At 46.3% G+C, this 23,164-nt stretch overlaps 1 protein-coding gene across 2 annotated transcripts; it reads right to left on the bottom strand.

The window, feature by feature from the left end:
- Positions 1-3,331: 3,331 nt before the first annotated feature.
- On the bottom strand, positions 3,332-18,507 carry IL1B (interleukin 1 beta). 2 transcript variants are annotated; one of them, XM_063078624.1, is made up of 8 exons: positions 18,435-18,483; positions 17,052-17,179; positions 9,228-9,286; positions 8,622-8,673; positions 6,838-7,042; positions 6,155-6,304; positions 4,829-4,959; positions 3,332-4,088 (listed from the first exon to the last, which is right to left on the bottom strand). In XM_063078624.1, exons 3-8 carry the CDS (start codon positions 9,269-9,271, stop codon positions 3,876-3,878), a joined length of 795 nt encoding a protein of 264 aa, XP_062934694.1. In that variant the 5' UTR covers positions 9,272-9,286; positions 17,052-17,179; positions 18,435-18,483; the 3' UTR covers positions 3,332-3,875. The 2 variants fall into 2 exon arrangements, with proteins under 2 accessions (XP_062934694.1, XP_062934693.1); XM_063078623.1 differs by lacking the exon at positions 17,052-17,179 and having other exon boundaries at positions 18,435-18,507.
- Between the last annotated feature and the right edge of the window lie 4,657 nt (positions 18,508-23,164).

The raw sequence follows: 23,164 nt of genomic DNA, 5'->3' as shown, positions 1-23,164 counted from the left end.
GGGATGGGAGGAGGTCTGTGCTGAAGACATGCTGACTTACCCCTCCACCTCTGACTAGGGTGTTGTAGCAGCCCCCTGCCCTCATCTGTCTTTCACACCAGATATGCTCCTACACACCATGGGCTCTTTTGTCTTCCTCCAACCAGAAACTTGCTTACTCCAGTGCAAGCCTAGAGGATAAACCACAGCCTGCCCCTATGGACTGCCAGTCACAGAATCTTAGACATCAAGGCAAGTTCGTGAGCACTTGCCTTCCACTCTGTAGGTACACAGGATCTCCTTGAAAGCTGCTAGGAGCTGTGTAGTGTGTTACCTGCTGGAAGTGTAGACAAGTTGACTTTCCAGCCCATTGGAAAGATTGCCTTCTTCTGATTGCATTTTGTGTACTGGGTTGGGTTCAGGGAGGATTCTTGGCTTTTCCCACTCAAATCATCTGAGCCTTTGCATTTAGTAGCAGATCATTTCTGTCTTCCAGGCCGAGGACACCTAGTGAGAGAAATGGAGAGCTGTTATCAGGGAGAGAACTTCGCTTCAAATCAGGAAGAGAATAGCCCTTGGAGGGTCAATTTTAGTTTTTGACTCAGATCTAGGAATCAGAACCCAAGCTTTCTAATGTTGTAATGCAGAAATTAAAGAGATATATATGTAATTAACAAATATATTCTTCATGTGAAAAATTCAAACATTATAAATAAAGCTAAAGTTTCTCTTGATGACCCGTTTCCCTGCCCCTTCTCCACCCCAAGTAACCACTATTTTCAGTCCGGTCAGTACCTTGCAAAGCCCTCTGCCTGTACATACCTTTAGAAGCACATGGTTGTGCATTGTGGATGTACAGTGGTTTTTTTTTTTGTTTGTTTGTTTGCTTGCTTTTTTTTTTTTTTTTTTTTACGTAAATGCTATCACTCTGTACTTGTTCTGCGATGTGCCTTTCTCTCTCAGTGATTTACCTGGATGTCTTTCCATTTCATTACTATCTCCTTTCTTTATAACTTACCATGGTTTATTTAACCTTTTCCCTACTAATGGGTATTTAGGTTGTATCTAGTTGATTTTGTTAAATTTTTATAAACAATGTATCAGTAAAAACCCTTGAACTTGCTTCTTTAAAGTCACCAAATAGTGTAATTGTTGAGCCATAGGGCATACTAAAAAAACTAGACACTGTTAATTTTCTCTCCAATTTCCCCACACATAGATTTGGAATCTGGCTTCCTCACAAGGTGAAATGCCTTTGCAATTTGTCATCTTCCTGGCTTGTCTTCCCCTTTGGACCTCAGAGGTGTGGGTGGAATTGTATCATTCAACCAAGGAAAGGGGGTCGTGTAATAGCTGGGGCTCACAGGGGCACCTCTGCTCTCTTCCCAGACCAGTTGCCTGTCTCCCACCAGCTCTGTCCTCTACTGCAGAATGGGTGCCACCTACATGCCTGCTCCTAACAGCCATTGTATTCCTTTCACTGCAGTTAGGAAGCAGACAGAGCTAGGAGAAGAGCTTGGAGAGCTGGGAACAAGGAGGCAGGGAGAGTACTAGGAGTGAGCTGAGGAGGACTGGCATGTTTCAATAGTTGATTTTCCTGCAATAAATCATATACTTCTTTTGTTTCGTTTTTGAACAAAGGCTTTAAAAATTATTGTTATTTTATTTCTGAGTAGGTGATGTATTCACATGATTCAAAAATCAAACTACATACAAAGTATATGAATGAATGTCTTGCTCTCACCCCTGTCCCCATCTATCTTATTGCCCAACCCCCACATTACTATTTTATTCATTTCTTATGCATCATCCAGAATTTTTCAAACCAAATACAAGCACATTAGAATGCATTGCCTCCCCCGCAACCCTTTGTTACATAAAAGTTAGCACAGTTATGCAAGAGACCAAAAAAAATTAATTTGGCCGTAAAAGTGAGCACACCACAAACACTGTCTGCAGCTTGCTTTTTTCAGCTAGTATATCTTGCTTGGAGGGAATTCCATATTGGTGCAGAGAGTGCTTTCTTATTCTTTTTTTATAGCTGCATGGTATTCCATGCCACATAATTCATTTAGCTAATCTCCTGTGGATAGACACTTGGGTTATTTCCAAGTTTTGCTGTTACTAATGATGTGCAACGAATAATTTTGATCATTTGTGATTTTACATGGGTTATGTCCATCTGTAGGATAAATCACCAGAAGTGAAATTGCTTGGCCAAAGGGGAAGGGCATTTGTGATTTCCATAGTTATTATCAAATTTTCCTCTGTAGGGGTCATACCAATTTATACTCCTGAAAGTAATGTTTAACCATGGGGTTTCTCCACAGTTTTGCCAAAAGGATGTTTTGTTAAACTTTTGATTTTGTCACTCTGAAAGGAGAACATCGGTATCTCAAAGTACTTTTAATTTGACTTTCTTATTATGAGTAATCCTCAGCATCTTTTACTCTGTCCACGATCTAATAGTATTTCCCTTTCTGCAAACAGCCTGTTCATATCCCTTACCTATTGTTTCATTGGGGGTTTGCTTTTGTTTTCTTTTTCTAATATTTTCAGGGAGCTCTTTATGTGTTAAGCAAATTATCTCTTTATCTCGCATGAGTTACAAATATTTTTTTCCCTGGTTTGTTTTGTGTTTTGACTTTGCTTCTGGTGACTTCTGCAATTCTGAAAGGTTACTTTTTGCATCAGTCATACTTATATCCCCATGTCTCTGCTCATGCTGGTCCCTCTACCTGGAGTGTCCTTTCCTTTCTTTTTTGTCTGGGAACTCTGCTCATCCCTTTAGGACCTGACTCGTATGTCACCCCTTTGACCCTCTGTCGTTCCCAGCAGATCTCATCACTCCTTCCTGGCTACTCCTTTCATACCGTCTCTTACCTCTACTTGTCATGTTGTCTTATTTTTGCTTGTACATATCTGCCTGTCCTATCTAACTAGGAACTCTTTACCTTTCTTGTCTCTGTACTCCCGGTCCTTAGTACATAGCATTTGTTTAGCAGATGTTTGTTGAGTAAACAGATAGAAAATTCATCAGCAGCTGTTACCACTAATCCTTACTTCTTACAGTGCTTCAGCTGATCCTGCTTTTTAGATGAACCTTGTGCACTAAATATCCTTTTGTTGAAAAACAGAAATGAAAGGGATGAGGGGGGAGGCTTGTCTTTGGTGGCCAGGGATGTTTCTACTTTGCAGCACCCCGTGATAAGGAGTGGGCTTCTAGCCCCTCAAAGAGAGAGCTCTTGCAGCCCCGCTTAGCTTCACATTTCTGTGTCAAATCTAAAACAAGTTTTAATGACTAGGGCAGAATTTTTTTTTTTTCAGTGAAATTTATTTCAGAATCATCAGAACAGTGTGATCATACCTCCTCATGTATAAATATTCCCATTTAAATAATCTGAGCTTAGGTATTTTCAGCTGTGTCAAAAGGACTTGATTTAAAGACAGCATACCAGTCCAAACTGAATTGATTCCATAGATATTAAGAATGGGGCTCTTTCATAGACGCTGCTGCTTCTTGGCCCCTTGAATTAAATAGACCAAACCAATCAGTCAATAAATAAATAAATAAAGTGGTCGCTCTTCAGGAGCTGGGAGCAAAGGACAGAGGATTTCTTTGAACTGAATGTGCCATGGTTGAGTGAGTAGGTGAAATGAGAGAGGCCTGGGTCAGCAGAGGGTCTGAGGGTTGGCTCCGGGAGAGAGAGCTGTTCCTCTTGGCTGGTGGGCGGGAGGTCTCCCTAGTACTGTCCTAGGGAATACAGCAGGGCATCAGTGTAGGCAACAGTAAAGACCAGCCTGAGGCCATGCTCAGAACCCTTCGATTCCCCTTCCACCAGATTGAGAAGTTGAATCTACATGCAGCACACGGGGTCCCTTAGGTACAGATCTCTTTAGGAAGACATGACTTCCATGGTGAAGTCAGTTATGTCCTGGCCGTTTTGGCCATCTCCCAGGAAGACAGGCATGTTTTCTGCTTGAGAGGTGCTGATGTACCAGTTTGGGAAGTTGGCAGACTCAAATTCTACCTTGTTCTTGATTTCTATCTTGTTGAAAACAAATCGCTTTTCCATCTTCTTCTTTGGGTAGATTTTGGGGTCTACACTCTGCAGCAAAATAGAAATAAGAATTTTTGTGAGGGAAGGGACAAAGACACTGTGGTTGAAATGTTCTCTGGGTTGGCTGGAGAGGAACTGATGAGCAGGTTACAGGACCAGGAGCCAGAAGCCTAAGCTACCCTTGGAGCCACAACTTTCTGTGTGGTGACGGCAAGAGCCCTTCGACTTTTCTTAGTACCAAATGCTGGGGAACATAATGTAGATGAGAATTTTCTAAAAAGTCAAAATTAAGCTAGAGCCTCTAGAAGTACCTAGTCTCTAAAGAGTTTTGCCATATTTTTCCCCATGGCCCTGGCTAGAATGACATCAACTTGGAAATGAAGTTTCTGCTGCAAAGCTGAAGGTGGTGGTGGTGGTGGTGGTGGTGGGAGTGGAGGGCAGATGATGACAGGTCCCTTTAATGTATTAATTCCCTGAAGTGTCATCTGTCAAATGACAGCAACCCTAACCATGTCTAATACTTTTAACCCCAACATTGTATATAATCTGTCAGGGTAGTATCAATGGCAGGACATAATACATCAGCAAAATGATTTAATTTTCTGTGGTAGGAGTGAAGGTTGCATGCATTTAAAAAGTATGTTAAATTTATTTATATTTATGCAGAACTGTCAAGTCGACAAGCTCCCAGATTTTCTCAGGGGCGGGGGGCAGAGAGAAGGTGGTATCTGAGAGGCACAAGATCGTTGGGGTGTTTCAGAAGAGGCTGGGAAGCCTCCCTCACTCACCTCTAGCTGCAGGGTGGGCTTATTGTCTTTCATCACGCAGGACAGATACATATTCTTATCCTTGAGGCCCAAGGCCACAGGTATTTTGTCATTACTTTCTTCTCCTTGCACAAAGCTCATGGAGAACACCACTGAAGAAAGGAGAGAGGCTTGTGGTCAGGTACACAGCAGTGCAGGTCCCAACCCTGGAACCCCATGTGCAGGACTCACACAATTTAACACCCTCTGTGGGAACCCACAGCCAAGTTCCTTTGGCCTAATAAACAAGATAACTTGGCTTCTCACAGACAAGAGCAGGGTCAGTTGGATGATTCAAGGTTTCCCCAAAGAAGGTCCGAGGGCTTCTCAGAGCCTCACAGCAATGACAATGAAGAATAAAGGGGACCTAATTTTTAAATGCTGAAGGAGGGAAGGAAGCCATCTTGCCACTGGCCAGCAGTGTGCCCATCCACAATTGTGGCCAATTTGGTCAATGTGGAAGACAAGGAAAGAGGTAAAGCTGGGCTTCCAGAAGAAATCAGGTATGAGAGCTGCTTCAGGAACAGAAAGCAGCATACAGGAAGAACTTGGGAGAGGAGAGGCTTAGCTGGGAAAAGTGGCTCCAAAGAGACACTCATTTTGATCTTCCTTAGTCACAGGAAGTTGGTAGCCCTGGGACCACTCTCACCACCCAGTTCTAAACAAACAGGTATATCCTCGCCTGGCCAGGAGCAAGACGCTTTCCCCCTAGGCTGCCCCTGTCAGCCGTTCCCTTGCCCACATCCCTGCACTCAGGCTTCACCAGCGGTGGCATGATGCCAGCAGGTCCCCACAGCTAATCATGGGCTCGCCACCCCTAAGACATTTGCCAGTTACAGCAGAGAGATATACGTTCCTACTGGGCAGTAAAATTTCCCCACAAGGAAACATCTGGTATTGGGCAGGAAGGATGTTAGGGATAAGGGGACAGGGTTGGGAATGGGGTGGACGGGTTGTCACTTTACTATTCTAGTTTCAGTCTCAACCACAGGAAAAAAGAACCCACAGGCAGTTAGGGCATTTCTATCAAATGACCACCCAGTATGGAAGCATTGACATTGCACTATGCCTAAGTGACTTGGCTGGACAATGGACCGTGGAGTGCTGGAGCAGTCTGATTTCTCACAGCCACACCTTTTGCTAACAAATAAACATGCTGAGGCAATCAAACGGGTACCATTGCCAAAACCAAAACACAAGTTTATGTTTTGTTTTTGTGTTTGCCCTAACGTTCTACTTTGTTCAAAACATGGAGAATTAGTAAGCTGTCAGGAGGCCAGGAAAGGAAACCAAGATGCCCCTGGTTACCTTGTTTGTTCAGATTCTGGTTATTGAGGTGGAGAGCTTTCAGTTCATACGGGCCGGACAGCACCAGGCATTTCTGTTCTGTATCGTGGAGCGTGCAGTTCAGCGACCGTACCGCGTCGCATTCATGAGCATCATCCCATATGACAAATTCTGAAATGTGGAACACATGTTATTTAGACAGAAAATCAGAAGGACGGGCTTAGCGATGCAAGGCAGCAGAAATTGGTTTCTTGGAGGATATCTGAGCATGTACGGTCAAAGTTTCATTATAGCCTTGCAGGGGAGAAAGTTTGGGTGGGTAGGTAAGACATGGGTTCAAGCTTCAGCTCTGTGATTGCTCACTGTGGACTAGCAACTGAGCTACTTGTGTAAAATGGTGATGGTAATAACACTAGCCCAATGGGGAGGTGGTGAGACTTGTCAGCGATAATGTAAGTGAAGGCCTCTGAAAATGAGTGAGTGGGTTGCCAGTGTGAGTAGTTATCAAGGTCCTCTTTCAAGAATAGTTTCAACCAAAGAGATGCCCGATTTGGTCTCTAAGTTTCTTTGTTTTCTTCTCCTTGCTGGGCCTTCTACCTTTAAATGGCATCAGCTTCTGGGAACTTTGGTTGACTGTTGAGTGATGGACTCTGAGGAGGACACGATGGGAGATCTACTGTTTGTTCTCAGCTCTCATTAAGTACCTTCTTCAAAGATGAGGGACAAGAGGCTGCTCAGGTCACCATTCTGTGAGGCCTTTGCACAGGGAACTAGCATCTTCTTCCTCAGCTTCTCCATGGCCACGATGATCGACACAACCTGCCTGAAATTGTGGTTGTAGTGCTGGTGGGAGATTTGCAGCTCGATGGCCCCCTCTGGACAGCACAGGTCCAGGTCTTGGAAGCAGTTCTGTGGAGAAACCGAGTGAGCGTGTTAAGGTGGTCAGGCCAGCGAACTTGCCCTGCAGCATTAAAGAGGAGAAAGGGGCCTCAGAGATGACCAAGCTTCTAATGATAATCCCCTTCTTTCAGTAGCTGAGAGGTTAAGTGGCTTACCCAAGGGCACATGCAAGTTAGAGGCAGACCGCAAAGCAGAATGTGGGCTTTCTGACACCCTATATGCTATTCTTTCAGAGTAAACCCCGTTTTTTCTGTGTTTATCTTTTTTTATGCATGCTGTACCTACACTATATGCTGACACCTTCTTACACTTTATGTCTTTGTATCTCTAATGCTCTAACACTATGCATTTAATTCTTCGCCACAGTGATGACCATAACATTTTCTACTCACCTATAATCACTCAACAAGTTTTCAATTTTTCTACACAGGTCTTTTTTTTGTGGAACACTGTCTCATGGGCATTCTGCCAATACTGTAAGAGTGGTTACGACTTGTGAAATACTCGTATGTTACCACTTTGAGGCTTAACTGAGGTTTCCCTAGGACATAATGGTTCAAAAGCTTGAAGGACAGTTGAAGAGACCTCTAACAGCACAAAGGAAAGGTGGACCCACCAGATGTGCTTGCCCAGAGTGGAGGCTTCCAATGAGAGCCAGGCTGCTGGAAGAGGCAGCAGGGCAAGGCCAGGCAGAGACTCCAAGGCCCCCCACCCAGGGCTGCAGTCAACCCCTTATGCTGATCTGAAAACTTAAAGAAATGTGCTTTTAACAGAACTGAGGACTGGATTCTGCGACAAGGGGAGGCTGTCATAAACCGGAAAAAAAAAAAAAAAAAAAAAAGAGAAAAGTGGCTGCCTTCTAATCTGCACACCTGACCTAGCTGGGCTGATGTATGTGCTACCTAGGAAAGTTATCAGGAGTCATATAAAAAAGAAGGGACAACCAGAACATCAGCATCACTTTTTGGAGGGATAAGAGCTTAAAAAATGCCCATTTGCTGGGATAAACTTAGCTACCACTGAAAATACATCAGAAATGAAGGTTTCGGAGATTATATAATTCATTCCCTTTATCTTTCAGATGAGGTCCTAAGGGGTGCAATGACTTGTCCAAGGTTGAATGGCAAGTGAATGGTTTTCTTTCAACTCCCATTCAATTTTCTGTTTATATCATCTATGTCTTATCTACTCGAAAGGGAGTAGACGTATGTTAATTCTCAAGATCATCTCTGGATTTCAGAGTTTGACTCAAGAGATTAGTGTAGGCTGAGCCTATCTCCTAAAAGGAGAATCAAATTTGTGTTGAAGACTTGGCTGTCTTCCTGGAGCAAAACAGCAAACATTATCACCATGATTTCCCCCTCCCCCAAGCATGGCCATCATCACCAAGCCTTCGGAGTGACTAGGGTGGTGTGGCAGCTGTGTGGTGGCTGAGAAAGCACATAGTGCAGCCTCTGTCTGTTTTACTGGAAGAGGCAAAAGTCATTCTATCATAAAATATCAGGGGAACAAGGTGGTCCAGCCCTTTTCTTGGCTCTTCCTGTGTCAGAGCCCCTCCATGGGATGGGAGCTAAGCCCACAGACTCACCTTCATCTGTTTGGGGTCACTGGCCTCAAAGAACAAGTCATCCTCGTTGCCACTATAATAAAAACAGAGACAATGCTCAATTATGTCTCCTGAGGAGGTTTATTTTTTCCTTCCCTGCAAGCAGTTCTTCATTGTTAATAGGAAACTGCAAACAGCATGTCATTCAAAGCTGCCTGAAGACTTCTGGCAAGTTCCATGGTGATATGCACAGAATAGTCTAAGAGGTAGATTCTGGACCAGGCAGGTATGTACCCCGGGTTTTCTCTGTTGGATCATGAGACCTAATCTCCAGCCCAGCAGAGTCAGCTAAAATCTGAGCTCCCACTCTCACCCAAGCCAAACTTTGCAAAAGGCTTCCTGGTACCATCCACTTGCTGTCTTTGCTTCCCATTTGCCATCTGCAGAAGCCCTGGCAGAAGCATCAGGATAGCCTCTGGGTCCCAAGTCTGGACTTGCAGTGCAGGCTTTAAACCAGTTTATAAACAGTTTAACTTAGAACCCTGCTTGCCACTGAGAGAAATGATTTGGGGGACAAATCTGGTCTCCAAGCACAGATAACACTACTCTTGAGAGGGGAGCCCTGCTGGTCTCAGTCTCTTCACTGACCTGTAGTAAATCATTTCATTGACGAGTTCGGGTACCACTGCCATGGTTTCTTCAGAGACCTGTGAGAAGAGGAGAAATAAGTGACCACTTGCAGCGCCAGTCCCCGTGTCTTCATTTGTGAGTTTCCCTCAGCAACTAGTACATGGCAGGCACGCAAAGAAACACACCCTGAATGAATGAGAGAATGCACGAAAGAGCTGTCCTGTGGGTCTAGAGGAAAACATTTGCTAAACCAAACCCAAACCAGCAGTGCATTTGCTAGGAGACCTTGAGCAGAGGCTTTGACATTGATCTCCCAGATGTCAGCTGCTAGGTAAGCAGTATTCATTCCCAGAATATTTTACAAGTCATAGAATTATAGTACACCTGGCATTTTTACAAAAAGCTCAGGCAGAGGGGAAGAGAGGGATGAAAGGAGGGAGGGAGAGAGACAGGGAGGGGAGGTAGGAGAGAGAGAGAGAGACTCTCTTAGGGCCTGCTTGTAAGGAAGAGTTAGTTAAAGTCATAAACTCATACTTGAGCAGTGAAGACTGGCTGGAGAGAATCCCAAAGCGGCCTGCTGTGCCTTGTGCCTCGAGGAGATTTGCTCTCTGCCAGCTTCTCTTTCACTGTTTTATGGGCTTCAAAAGCAGAAGTGGAGAGCTGAGAAATTCCCCCTTTGGTTAGTTGATTTTGCAACCAAGTTAAGAGGGTGTGGAGGGGAGAGGGGGAAGAGAATTGGTGGGAACTTCTGGGGTGGGAGGCTGGTAAGCTGAAATAACTCTCTAGTCTGTGGAAGGCAAGGAGTAGCAAACTATGACACATTTTGCAAATGTGTCATCATGTAAATATACTTTTTTTTTCTGACAGCCATGGTGCAGATAATGTCAATATTAAAATACTGGATTTTCCTAGAAGAATGTTTTAATTTAGGATCTCTGGGATGAAGTAGAGGACACACAGATATGCACACACCAACATATCCCCTCACTTGCCTCCTTGCACTTAAGTTTAGGACACTTCCCAGTTGGAGATGGATAAATGGGTATAATGAAGTGATAATAGTCCTCACTGTCTGGATCTAGAGTGCTGTCTCTACCTCGGGAGCTCTCCATCAATTTCAGGAGCTTTTGGGGAGACACTGGACCTGCCTTGGATGGGGCAAGGGAAACACAATGTGCAGGGGTCAGGTTCCCAGCAGGAATGGGAGAGCCCTGGAGACAAGCTCATGCAATCCTGGAAGACCAGGTGCTGGCATCCTAGCCAATCTCATGTTGAAAACATATCAATGTGGGATAACCAGCAAAATAAGGCTGAATTAAGTCATATTTTGAAAAAGTTTGATAAATCAAGCATTCATGATCATAATCCTTTTTTAAAAGGCAGAGGAGATGCTCTGATCCTAAAAGAATTTTTTTCAGTGAACTCTGAGAAGTGGAATACTGTTTCTATAAGACTATCCAGCTCAGACTATATCTCTTGGTAACACCAAGAGTTACCAGACTCTGTTTAACCCAAAGACCAGTGGGGTGCCTGTTCCCAGGTACTGCCCCAGGATAGTCCTCCATTTGTAGAATGAATGAGTGACCAGGTCATAAATGGTACATGGAGTCTAGGACCAACTTCCCTAGCCCCTCTGGCATGTTTTGGTAGAGCACTTGTTAGAGCACTGAATTGAAACCTTGCTCACCTTTCTGGTTCCCCCAGGAGGTTGTGAACTCTTTTAGAGCCAAGTCCAGCACAGTGTCTGGCATGTAAATTGACAGTAAGGGTTTGCTGTCAATTGAGGAGGTGAGCAGGAATTTGCCAGTGTTAACATTCAAATAGCCCTGTACCTACTCTGTGCTAGGTACTGTGCTTGGTCTGCATTGTCCAAGGGGGAATGAGCCCCTCGTGCTGACAGGTGAGAGTATTTGAGGCATGAGCGAAATAGCCTTCCTGGGCTTGCTGACCAAGCCACCTTCTGATTCTTAATTTGGCTCCCAGTGCCTTGATATTAGGAAGGCAGACACAAGAATTCCATCTTGGGTAAGTTCCGTGTTTCACAGGAAATCTAAAAGCTGCTCAACGCACTAGTTTCTTGGGAGTTTGGTAAGCAATAAACAGTTCCCAACTCTGAGCCCTCATAAAATTTGGTGTCTAGTCCTACAGATGTCCCAAAAGGCCTGTCTGGGTGCCCTGGTGGACTCCTCTATTTTGCCTCCATGGGATCCACTTTGCAAATTAACCACTGGTCCCCAAGCCTCACTGGAGAAACTGTCATCTTCCCCAGAGTCTTCATGCTGCAGCCAGCAGGGCCCGGTGATCTGATGGCTCTGTGGGCTCTCCTGACAGAGAACACAGAGATGCTCTCGGTCTGTTGATATGATCTGTCCATGTGTTGAGCAAAGGAAGATGAGAGACAGTGACAGGAAGGGAGGTATGCAGGAGACCCAAGCATCAGCTCTGAGTTCATTCATTCTGTTTCTGGGACTTGGGGGTAGGTCAGCAGCCTTGAGCTACCTCCTTCTTCTAATTGCGGCATTCCGGGACCTCAGAATATGCCAGCTGAAAGGAGCCCTAACGATTGTTCTAGTGGGATCTAGTGGGTTCATATAGACAAAGACACAGACAGCTATTTGAATGTGAACCGAAGATGAAGAACTCAAGGCCAGGAGAGTTGAAAGGACTCGTCCAGTGTCACAGTGTGACTGAAGTGGTGCTGGTACTCAGGTTGCAGGAGCCCTGGGTTCTTTCTGCTCAAGGGAAATTTTAGAACAGTGGGGTAATGCCCCTTGATGTAACAGTCTCTATAGTTCTGCCATGTCTCATCCTGGACCTGTATCCTGGACCCCAAACCTGCCACCATCCTGTCCATCTCAGGAAGTGAAACCTCTTGTTGTGTCAAGCAGGCAGATTGCACAATGTCTGTACCAAATTCTGGCTCCCCGAAGAGACCGCTTGGGCCACAGAACATCCTTCCGGTCCCCAATGAGTAGAAAACATTTCACTATAGAAATAGTTTCACTCAGGGAGGGAGTGAAGGAGGGATGATGATGTACATGGCAAGACCCAAGGAAATGGAACAAGCAGAAGTGAGGAGGTGGCAATGCCAGGAAGTCGTGGGGAGCTCCAGCTTTTGGGGAATTCTTTAGCTCTCGAGTCACTCGAGCCCTTCTCAGCGGCAAGTTCCCCTCCCTCTACCCTGGCAGGTCATTCCTCTAAGGCAGGACACTGGCATTTACTTAAAGCAGCAAGTGCCTTGGTACCATCTTATGTCTGATCTTGGGCTTTCAAGCCTCTGTCATCAAGCTGTGCCTCACCCTAATGGCCTTCAATAGTTTTGAACAAGAAGACAAGCAGAATAATTGTGGGTTAGTTCTTATACTATTGCATGTACACGTGGTGATGTCTGCTCTCTGCAGTGGGCTGATCTTTCCTTGTTCACCCTCTTGCTCAAAACAGTACTGAGCGATGACTGTCCCCACCATTTTCTCCTGCTGGCTGAGTTGTTATTCTACCTTGGAGAGGCAGTAGAGTCTTTTTCTTAGTTTGGATCCAGCAGAAAAAGGCCCTTGATGGGTAAGGTGAATAGCAGGGCTTTCTTCACACATGATGGGTATAAGAGAGTGAACCAGGGCTCTGGTAGGGTTCTGGAAACATTTTCTGTAAAGGGCCAGATAGTTAATGTTTTAGGTGCAACTACTCAACTCTGCCATTATTTTAGAAAAGCCGTCATAGATTGTAGGTAAACAAATGGGCTTGGCTGGATTTGTCCTGCAGGTCATAGGTTGTAGGCCCCTGTCTTATACCATTGTTTTATACCATTCTTCTTGGATACTACTTTAGAAACAAAACTTAAGAAAAACTTGCCCTTTATTGAGCACCTACTAAGTGCCAGCACTTTTTCCTTATTACCTTTTTTAGTCTTCACAATAACCTTTAAAGCAGTATTAGTTCTGGTCAAGATGGCGGAATAGATGGTCCCCAGCGTCACTATCTCCCACAAATCAACCAATTTACAACTATAAAAATGTAACATCAGCCAAGCAGGGGCCAGTGGAGCTCAGGGGAAGAGGAAGAGAGACCTATGGGGTTCATGAAGGTGGGAGAAACCACAATGAGAGAAAGAAAAAACTGCTCTGAGCATTTCAAGCTGTGACTGCTTTAAGGCTGGAGCTGAAAGGCACATGGAGCAGGAGCCAGCAGAAGCTGCAGCTATGACCTTCAGATGGAGTTACTTGGAGGCAGCAGGGGAGAAGAGGACCTTGGTGGCCCCCAGGACAGCAAGACCACTAATAGGGTTCCCATGGACCCATGCAGGAGTGAGTAGCCAGAACAGCTGAAAAAGGGAGGCTGTTCAGAGGCTGGTGAGTCAATGCAAGGGACTGGCATAGGGTCTGTCCCATGGGAAGTGTTTGGAGCATGGGTGGTGGGGGAGACAGGCCCATCGGGAGAATGCTGGGACACACCAAGGACAGCTGATCCATCCCCCAATCAGCACAGGACCACTCAGAGGAGATTGGTCTGGAGTGCAGAATTACATGCAGTGCAGTTTGATGAAAAAACTCAGGCCCAGATCAGAGTTTCTACACAACCCAGGTGCACCGAGTTGCTGGAGATCTGGAAGTACCTATAAGGTCAACCATTAGACCCTGAGCTGCACATAAAGCCTTCCCTAGGGAAACAGCAGCAAAGCAGCAATTTAGCTCAACAACACAGCTCAAGTACTGGTTCCCACAGGAAGTTCCCCCATGTTAGAAGTAACCAAAGGACAAAAAATTAGTCCCGGCCCAGGCACACTACCAGTGCCTTGGGGCCCACCAGGGGACATGAGGCTTGGAGCCAGGGACTGGACCCCCCTCCCACAACCAGGCACACTGCATCAGTACCTCGGGGCCCACCCAGGGACCCGAGGCATGCAGAAGGGGACTTGACTCCCCCTCCAACAACCAGGCACACCACACCAGTGCTACGGGGCCTACCTGGGGACCCAACACATGGAGAAGGGGACTGGACCGCCCTCCCACAACTGGGCACACTGTGCCAGTGCCTCAGGGCCCGCCCAGGGACCCAAGGCATGGATCTGCGGACCAGACATTCCCCACAACCAGGCACACCAAGGAGTCATGACAAAAACATCACCTCCATGTGGGTGGCCCACCACAGCCACCACAATAACCATGGCTGCCACAAAAGTGGCTAGACACCACAACCATCATGCAGATGGTCTGCCAAGCACTGGAGTGCACTGACACAAGGAGAGTCACCAGCAGAGACAAAGAAAAGAAGAGGATGTCTCTCCTCACAAAGCCCATTGCAGAGTGACAGAAGAAGCATCTGCTCTATGATAATATTGGGGGACCTGATCACACCTCTCAGCATTGGACAGATCATCTAGGCAACAAATCAACAGAGTAAATCTCTTATTCTTTCAGGAGAGAAGAAATCTAGGGTAATTAGAGAGGGGAGAGGAGAGGATGAGGGGGGATGGGGAGAGATTGGACAAGGGGCATAAACAATAATTATGATTTGTAACAATGTGTATGCTAGTAATATTGATTTGATCAACATATCTCAATGTTGAACCCCCAAAATATGTATAATCAATTTTGATTCAATAAAAATTTTTAAAAATCCTTAAAAAAATCAAATAAAATTTTCTAGCAACCACAAAACAAACAAACAAACAAAAAAAGCAGATAGTATTAGCCCATTTCATCTCTGAGGAAATTGAGGCCAAGAGAAGACCACACGAATAGTAAATACTGGAACCGAAACTCAAACATATGTTAGTTGAACCCAAACCAGATCTTTCTTTCTCATTTTTAATTGTTACAAACATTTATTGCCCCCATCTCCTCCTCTCCACACAGGGCCTGTCTGTGGACTGCTGTCTCAGTGATCCAGCATATTCCACACTACATAGGCTTGGCAGATTTACACACCTTAGCAACTCTAGCCCTAAGTGTTTCCACATTGCACTTTCAGGATTAGGGTAAACCGTTCTCTTGTCTTCCCTCCTTTCTCCTCCTGGCTGTGACATGCGGTGTGAATTTGCTTATTTCTCCTCCTCAGGGTAGCACTGGGACTTCCCAAACAGTTAGTTCTCTATCTTCTCTTTTCTGAGTTTCTTCCTTATTCCTGTATACTTTCTCATCTGCAACTGGCAGCTCTGTTGCTGGATTTCTGTTGTCCTTTCACTCTTCCTTAAGACTTTATGATAGCACTGCCGAAATTTTTTTTAGGGTTTCTATCCTTGGGAATATAAGAATTGTGTGCTTTTTTAGGATGCTAAAAAATATGTCTCTTCTACAACGTCTGTGTGTCTCTATTCTACTCCTTGGTTATTACGTAATCAAAGACGATCTGGCCATTTCCTTCCAGGACTTTGTTCCTTTCACTTCTTCAATCACTTCCTCACTGCTGGCTGGAATTCAGTTTTCTAACTTCTGGAAGAGGAAGTTCTCAGCACGGTCACTCAGGATTTGTTGGGTGTGTAGGTCAAGTTAGGAGCCACTCTAGGTGGCTGATCTCTTCTAATGACTGAGCAATGTGGAATGAGAAAGTCTGATGGTGTAAAGGTGTTGAACTTTTGTGAAGAGGCAAAACTTTAATACTATGGATAGATGTTCCAGAATTTGCCAACCTCGACTTGGGATTCCTTTCTCTCCCTGACATTAGAAGGTTAAAAAATCTACCAGTGTCTCATAAGGAATCTATAAGGCTATCACACATGGCCTATTTTTCAAAATAGGTTTTCATAAGGAGTGATGTTTGGTATGATAGTTCATGAAAGGATCTATCAAAGTTAATCAATGATGTATGCAAGCAGAAAGTTACATGTTAGAACTAGTCACAATTTTAAAAGTAACCTTCTTAGACTTTTTGTTAGTATACATGCTTATTTTCAAAGTTTCAGATAATAATATAAAAGTATTTAAAATAAAAAGCGAAAGCCCTCCCCTCCCTCTGTTCCCCTTCCTTCTCTAACTGGACAAGACATTTTAACCAGAAAGGACGCGCCCATTGTTCATCACCTTCCATCGGTCTGTTGGACGGTCTTTTTGAGCATTTCCTGTGTGCCTGGGGCCTGTAGATGTCTCTCCATCCCACTACTGTTCTCTAGTTCAAGCCCTTCTCCGATTTCACCTAGGCCATTTAAATCATCTGCCGATTGGTTCCCCTGGCTGCCATGGAAGCTCCAGTCATCCACTCCCCACACTTCAGACACAAAGATCTCTCCAAAGAGCAAAATCTGGTGACATCAAGCCCCTGCTCAGAGCCCATCATTGGTTCCCCATCTTCTCAATGGATGAGTCCAAGCTCCTGAGCATGGTAAGCAAGGCCCACCACGGAATCCCCTGCTCTCCTGTCCCACCCATGTGTCAGCCTTCCCAAACTGTTTGCGGTTCTTTGAACGTGATATTCTTTCTAGCCTCTGTGCTTTTGCACAACTTGTTCTTTCTGCCTGGGAACTCCATCTCCTCTTTGTAGATTGGTCAACTCCGGTCCTTCAAGACTCAGCTCATGCTTCACCACCTCCACGACGAGACCCTTCCCAAGCTAGGGGGCAGGTGCCCTTTCTCTGTGCTGTGTGAGTCTCTAACACCTCAGCAAGCCTCTCGCACTGTGCTTCGTTTGCTTGTCTCCCTTCCTGTTGATGTGCCTGTTTCAGCGCTGCAGTTACATCACTCATCTCCATGACTTGCACATGGCAGTGCTCCATGAACCCTGGCTGGCCAAATGAACGACAGCCAGGACCGATCACACCCTCACTCCTGGCTGCCACCAGGAGCTCACTTCCTCCAACAGGCAAGTATTTCCTTAGGAAAGAATATTTTTGGATTAAAAGCAGAGACTCACCAGAGGCTCGATGTCCAGCTCAGAACAAACTGCTCAGTAAACAGCCTGGTTGATGTGGAGGCAGCAGACAGGCCCCAGAGACCGCCAGGTTGGGTAGTGGTTCTAGGCCTGATTGGGGGTGTTGTCCCCTTGGAGAACAGGAAGGGAAGTGCTGTTCTTGCCTTGAAGGCACAGCTGACACCTTGCTACCCTGGTTTGAATCAGAGTGGAGTCTTGCCGGTGAATTCTGAGCCTTTTATGAAGTTTTCTGGGACAGGGAGGTAACTGGAGTTGACACTAACTAGGAAGGGGTGGTGCTCTTATGAGAAATACCTGTAGAAGGTAAATTTCTGGACACTCCCATTTTTCCATACAACGATTTTGAAATGTTTTCTGAGGGCTTTCCAAATTCCTCTGAGAATATAGGTGTTCCAGAAAAATGAGGTCAAAGGTGATGACATGCCAAGGAAAGTAGCTTGTAGAATGACATCCATTATTCATTCATTCAACAAACCAGGCACCCAGTTTGAAAGGTGTGTGTGTGTGCACGCATGCCTAGGGGAAGGGGAATGAAACTATGCTGGTCACGATATCTGTCCTCAAGGAGTTTTGGCGAATGCCCACAATTGAAGACAGATATGGTGAGTGCTGTGGTAGGTGTATGAACCAACTGCCAGGGAGAAATCCTCCATGCGTACTTGGGGACATGGCCAGGCCAGAAGAGGGAGAGAGTCATGCCCGGCTCTCTGTGAATGGAGAATGCTCTAGGCTGCACACTGGGCTGCTTTTTGGGAAACCTCAGGCTCTTCTTGGAAGGGTTGTTTACTACAGAGCAGGCTGAGTACCTGAGAGCACCAGGAAAGACCTGGGGGGACAAAAGTGCCCCCTCATGCTGGAGAAGGGACTGTGAGAAAGAGCAGGGCTGTCCTGGGCACCCTGGGCTGGTGGCTGGGGTTGTCATGCAATGTTGTTGAAGCTTGATTACAAAGACCATTCTGCCAGTAGGTGGTAGGTGAAACCCTGAAAGGAATGGATATTCTGCTGTGGGACATGGACGGGGGAGTGAGCTGGTGCCTGCCACACTGAGAGCCTGGGAGGGCAGGTGGAGGGCCCAGGGCAGGTGGAGGGCCCGGGGCGTGAGCCTGGGAGTAGCCATGCTGGCAGTTTTACTTCCCGTCCCTCATCCTCAAACCCTCAGAAAAGCCTTGTTGAAGGCAGGAATGCAGTCTCAGAGATTTAGGGGAGAACAATGTTCCCTCTCCAGGATCGATGTGGCAAGAGCAGTCAGGGGACAACATGGGCCCTGGGTCTGCACCGCCCTGTGCCTAGCAGCCCCCTGTGCCCAGCAGAGCAGCCACCCCAAAAAGGGTCCCCGTGAGGAGGGGCCTGGGAGCCTTTACTCACCACAGTGTCCCCAGAAACTAGAGCAGGGCCTGGCAGCTGGCTGGTGCTCAGCGCAGTTTGACTGACTTGAGCAGGTGAGTAAGCTCAGCTAAGGCAGACGCAGCTGTGGCAGCCCGAGGCGGGGCCAGAGGAAGGGTGCCGAGAGGCAGTATCCTGGGGACTCTCAGTGGTCACTGAAGCAATGTGGCCTCTAGGAACTCTAGTGAAACTTGGGCCCACTGCTTGTGGTGGATGAACCCCCCGCATGGTGCCCCTATCTTGCTCAGGGACCCAAGTTCACCTTCCCTCTCCCTGGAAGTCTGCATTGGCTGGAAGGTGCTGCACTGTGCAGAGGGCACATGGAAATGGGAGTGGGGCCCGTGTTAAGGAGTCTTATGAAGGGGTGTGATTCTGTGTGTGCCTGCCTGTGTGTGCACTGGGGAATAATGGGAGGGCCCCATGTGCCTGCCTGGCTCACCCTGGGCTGGTTCAGTTGGCTGATGGTTTTCCTGCAGCTGAGCATTCACCATCTGCCCCCAGGGGCCTGTGCACGTGTCTGTTGTGGCAAGATGCTTGTGCAACGGGGCCCACGGGATTCTCAGCCATGCCTGTGATGGACACTTGCTTCCCCTCTTCATGGGAAAAGCTGCTCCCATTTCTCTGGCTTTGGGTTAGAAGTTCATGACCTCAGCAGGCCTTACGGCAGTGTCATGGGTTGGTTTAAGTGGGGTCTCCTCTGAGGGCCTCTTAAAGGCCCTGTCCCAGTAGGCGCTGCCCCTCTCCCTGTTCCCATCTTTCAGCCTTGACATTTGCTCACCCCACCCCGCACATAGGCCTCTGTGGTCCTTGAGCCTGTCAATCACGCCCCTAAGTGAGGGCAAATTGGCTTCTCCTCTCATTATTACCGTCTCCCCTGACCTCCAGCTCTTCATTCTCTCCCTCCAGTCCTACCACTCTTAGCAAATGATGCCGTGTTAATTTCATTCTCATTATCTGAAATCATCCCTTATCTGTTAATTGTTTACTGACAGGTCTCTCCATTAGCCTGTGTGCTGAATTAGAGCAGGCCCCTGTTGACTTATTCATATTGCATCCCCAGGCCAGGGTGGGAGATTGAATTGTTGAGTGGAGCTGATCAAATGAGCCACCTCCTTGCAACCCTCACTTGCTGGCTCTTGCTGGATCCTGTCCTTGGTTTTACTTCCTTCTGTAAAGAACTTGAATCCTGGAAAGTATTTTGTGGCCATTTTAGTTCCATGCCTTTGGGTGGGAGGATCACATCTGTATTAGTCCGTTTCTGTTCCTTATAACAAAATACTTGGAACTGAGTAATTTATAAAGAAAATGAAAGTTATTGCTTACAGTTTCAGAGGCTGGGAAACTGTAGGCAAGTCCAAGGAAGTCCGTAGTCCAGGGAACACATCTGGTGGTGGCAACAGTGACCCAGGGGTCTCACATGGCAGAAAACGGCAGAGCAGAGAGAGCCTAACTTCTCATGTGCTCTTCTCTTAAAGCCCTCAGAACCACGCCGCTGACCACCATTATTAATCCATTCACTACTGCATGGTCCTACAATCTAATCACTTCTTCAAGGCCCCACCTTTCAATTACCGTAATAGGATTTCTCACCCTGAGCAATTACAGTGGGGATTAAGTTCTGGGGGGACATTCAACCCAAGGCAACATCCCTGCATCTGGCTGACTGTGCAAGTTTCCTGCCTTCTCTCACTTCCACATGGGAATTCCTTCTGAAATTGCTTGTCAGTCAAGAGGATGACCTTTCCAGCAGAGTCCTACTCCATAGGGGCTTAAAGGCACCTGAGACCTGCTCATCTCTCTGACGGAGCTCCCAAGGTTGGTTGATAGCCGAGGGATGAGACCTGCCAGCAGATCAGGCACATCTCAGGCGCCAGCCCCTAGATAGTTCTTCCAACCACACTGGGCATTCAGATGGAGAGAGGGTATGCTGCTACACTGCTCTTGGGGAAACCCAGGACTTCGCAATCCCAGTGACAGCCTCGGGGCACACTCTCCAGTGGAACTTGCTCACTCCTGTCACTAGGAGTTGTGCTCCTGCCTGACTGCGTCTGGCAAATGGCTGCAATGGCAAGGGGACTAGACTGTTATGAGTGGAGATGGGGGGAAAGGGAATAAGCCCTCAGTGTTTGCTCTGAAGCCATTCATCCTTGCTGGCTCAGCATCGATTGTTTGAAGTTAATTTAGCAGGCACCCCCTACCTTTGATATCTGACCACTCTCAATGTCTAATTGGATTCTTCATCCTCCACCTTACCCTAGGTGATATCTGATCACCCTGGCCTGTCTTCAGCAAGAACCCTGTTGGGTCAGTTTAGCCAGAATCCCACTTACCCATGATGTTTCCTCTTAGTAATTTTCTATCCACTGACCCCCACTCTGCTCCTTGGCTATGAATTCTAACTTGTCCGTGCTATATTCAAAGTTGAGCCCAATCTCTCTCCCCCTCTGCAAAATCCCATTGCAGTGGTCCTGATACCTATGGCAGTGGTCCTGAATAAAGTCTTCCTTACTGTGCATTAGCAAGTATTGTTGAATTATTTTTTCTTTAATAACATTATCCTGTAGGCAACTGATTTCAAGGAATTATCCAGCCTTTGTGAAATCCAGCAAGTTCCTTGATTCCCTCCTTCTAAATGTTGATTCTATAGGAAACACTATTTTAAAATTTCAAAGATGCAATAGGACTCACTTCAGGTTTACTTTGTCACAGGGCAGGGAAATTTCCTTCTACTTCTTTCAAGTTCTAGTCAGAAAGAAAGCAATCTTATGAAGAAGCAAACAGACCCATCACCTCAATAGCCAGAAAAGAACTTTTCAATGTAATCTCCTCCAGTTGACAAACATCCTTGCTGGTTAGTAGGGGGTTGATCTGAAAGTGACTGGCCCTCCCCTCCTGTATGTAGGTTCCTGGAGGACAGTGACAAAATTGTCCACCCCCTCTTCTCCTGCGACATCTTGCCTGGTATGCCCTCAACAGATGGCTGAAGGATTCCAAGGGCACTCGGTGGGTAAGGTGGAAAGACCTAAGAGGGGACCAGACATAGCTCTGCCCCCAGAAGTTACTCAACATCTGGCCCAATGTCCTCATACTTAAAATGTGGACAGCAAGACAAGGTCACATAGGAAAACACCTAACACAGAGATGGACCATGGTGGACACACGGGAAACATTCGTTTGCCTCCCTCCCTCTCCTTTCTTCCCTTCCTAATGAGAATGGCTTGTTTTCATTGCTGCCGCTGAATCTCTGATGTTAGAGATAATCCAGCAGGGATTTCTGGTTAGGTGTGAGTGTGTGCACGCTAAGTCTCGAGAGTAACTGGCAGCATGTACTCATCGCTTGGCCTGGGGCTGTGGGGAATGGGAAGTGCTGTTCCCATGTGCATCACTGTCCCTTCGTTCGCTGGTTCCCAGAGGTTGTTGTCCAAATGGAGCCCCCCATTGGGCTCACAACACAGCAGCTTCCTGAGTTTTCCAGCGTCCTTAATAATTTAGCATCATCCTTCCTCAAAGATCATCAGTGCTTCCTGAATACAGATGCTCCTTGATTTATGATGGTGTTACTTCCTGATAAACTCATCAAAAGTGGAAATTATTGTAAGCTAAAAATGCATTTACTACACCTAACCTCCTGAACACCATAGCCTAGCCTACCTCAGATTTGCTCAGAACACTTACATTAGCCTACACTTGGGCAAAATCATGTAACACAAAGCCTATTTTATAATAAAGTGTTGAATATCTCATGTGATTTACTGAATATTATATATAGTGAAAGTGAAAAACAGAACGGTCGTATGGGCACTATTATAAAGTTGAAAAATCATAAGTCAAACCATCCTCAGTGCGGGACAGTGTGTGGTATTTCTAGTACTGCTAGCAATACATGCGTGAACTGAGCACGGGCTTCTTTCCTCACGGAACTTATTATTTTGAATCCAAGGAACTCCCTTTCACCACTCCCATGGCCGGGTGCCTCTCAGGATGGCTCTATTTCTGCAATTATGCACACAGACATCCTCCTCTCTGACCAAAGCCACTGCCTTCCTGCTTTCTCACCCCCATCCTCTCAAAGCACCAATTCTTTGCCCTTATCAGGACCTCTAACCCATAGACATCCCCTCACTCTATCTGCCCATCCTGCTTTTCCTTCCTTATCCATCCAGCTTAATTTCTATGCTCTGTATTTTCAACCGTTTTCTTGCTGGTCTCCTCAGAAGCCTTCCAATTTTTATCCCATTGCACTTGGCCAGGGTTGTATTGGTGGTCTGCTTCCTCTGTATCTCCACTGGGGCTACTAGGGGCTGTTGGAGAAAATCACCCAGCCTCACGGATGGGTGCCACTGTGGATACCTGACCACCACCATCTACTGGGATCTTATGCTACCCACCAGTCCTACAAAGCTTTCCTAGTTTTCTGTCCACAGCAAAAATTTCAAATATTCACCATTGACCTCAAATCCTGATCCCACCTACCTCCTTCACACTCAGCCATGAAAATAGGTGTCATAAGAGAGCTCCCACAGCATCTCCCACCACACTTCCAACATGTGTTCCCACCCACCCCATCTGCTGTCCTGTTGCCGGAGTGAAAGAGGCTCTGCACCATACCCAGGTTCCTCCTTTCACCCAAGCTCCCAAACCTCCTGACCCATTGTTGCATAATTAAACATTTGTCTGATCTTTCTCCTAGGTTCCTGGCACAGAGTTTCTAA

The sequence above is a fragment of the Cynocephalus volans genome, chromosome 14 (assembly GCF_027409185.1).
Source record: "Cynocephalus volans isolate mCynVol1 chromosome 14, mCynVol1.pri, whole genome shotgun sequence".
Classification (NCBI taxonomy): Eukaryota; Metazoa; Chordata; class Mammalia; order Dermoptera; family Cynocephalidae; genus Cynocephalus; species Cynocephalus volans.
This window is presented reverse-complemented; position numbering and strand designations above follow the sequence as displayed.

Excerpts from the sequence above, each read along its gene's own strand:
- IL1B (XM_063078623.1), bottom strand. The coding sequence starts at position 9,271 with ATGGCAGTGGTACCCGAACTCGTCAATGAAATGATTTACTACAG. Across the intron at positions 6,305-6,837 it reads GTCCCTCATCTTTGAAGAAG|AATTTGTCATATGGGATGAT; the intron begins GTACTTAATGAG and ends TCCACATTTCAG. Across the intron at positions 4,960-6,154 it reads CCAGAATCTGAACAAACAAG|TGGTGTTCTCCATGAGCTTT; the intron begins GTAACCAGGGGC and ends TCCTTTCTTCAG.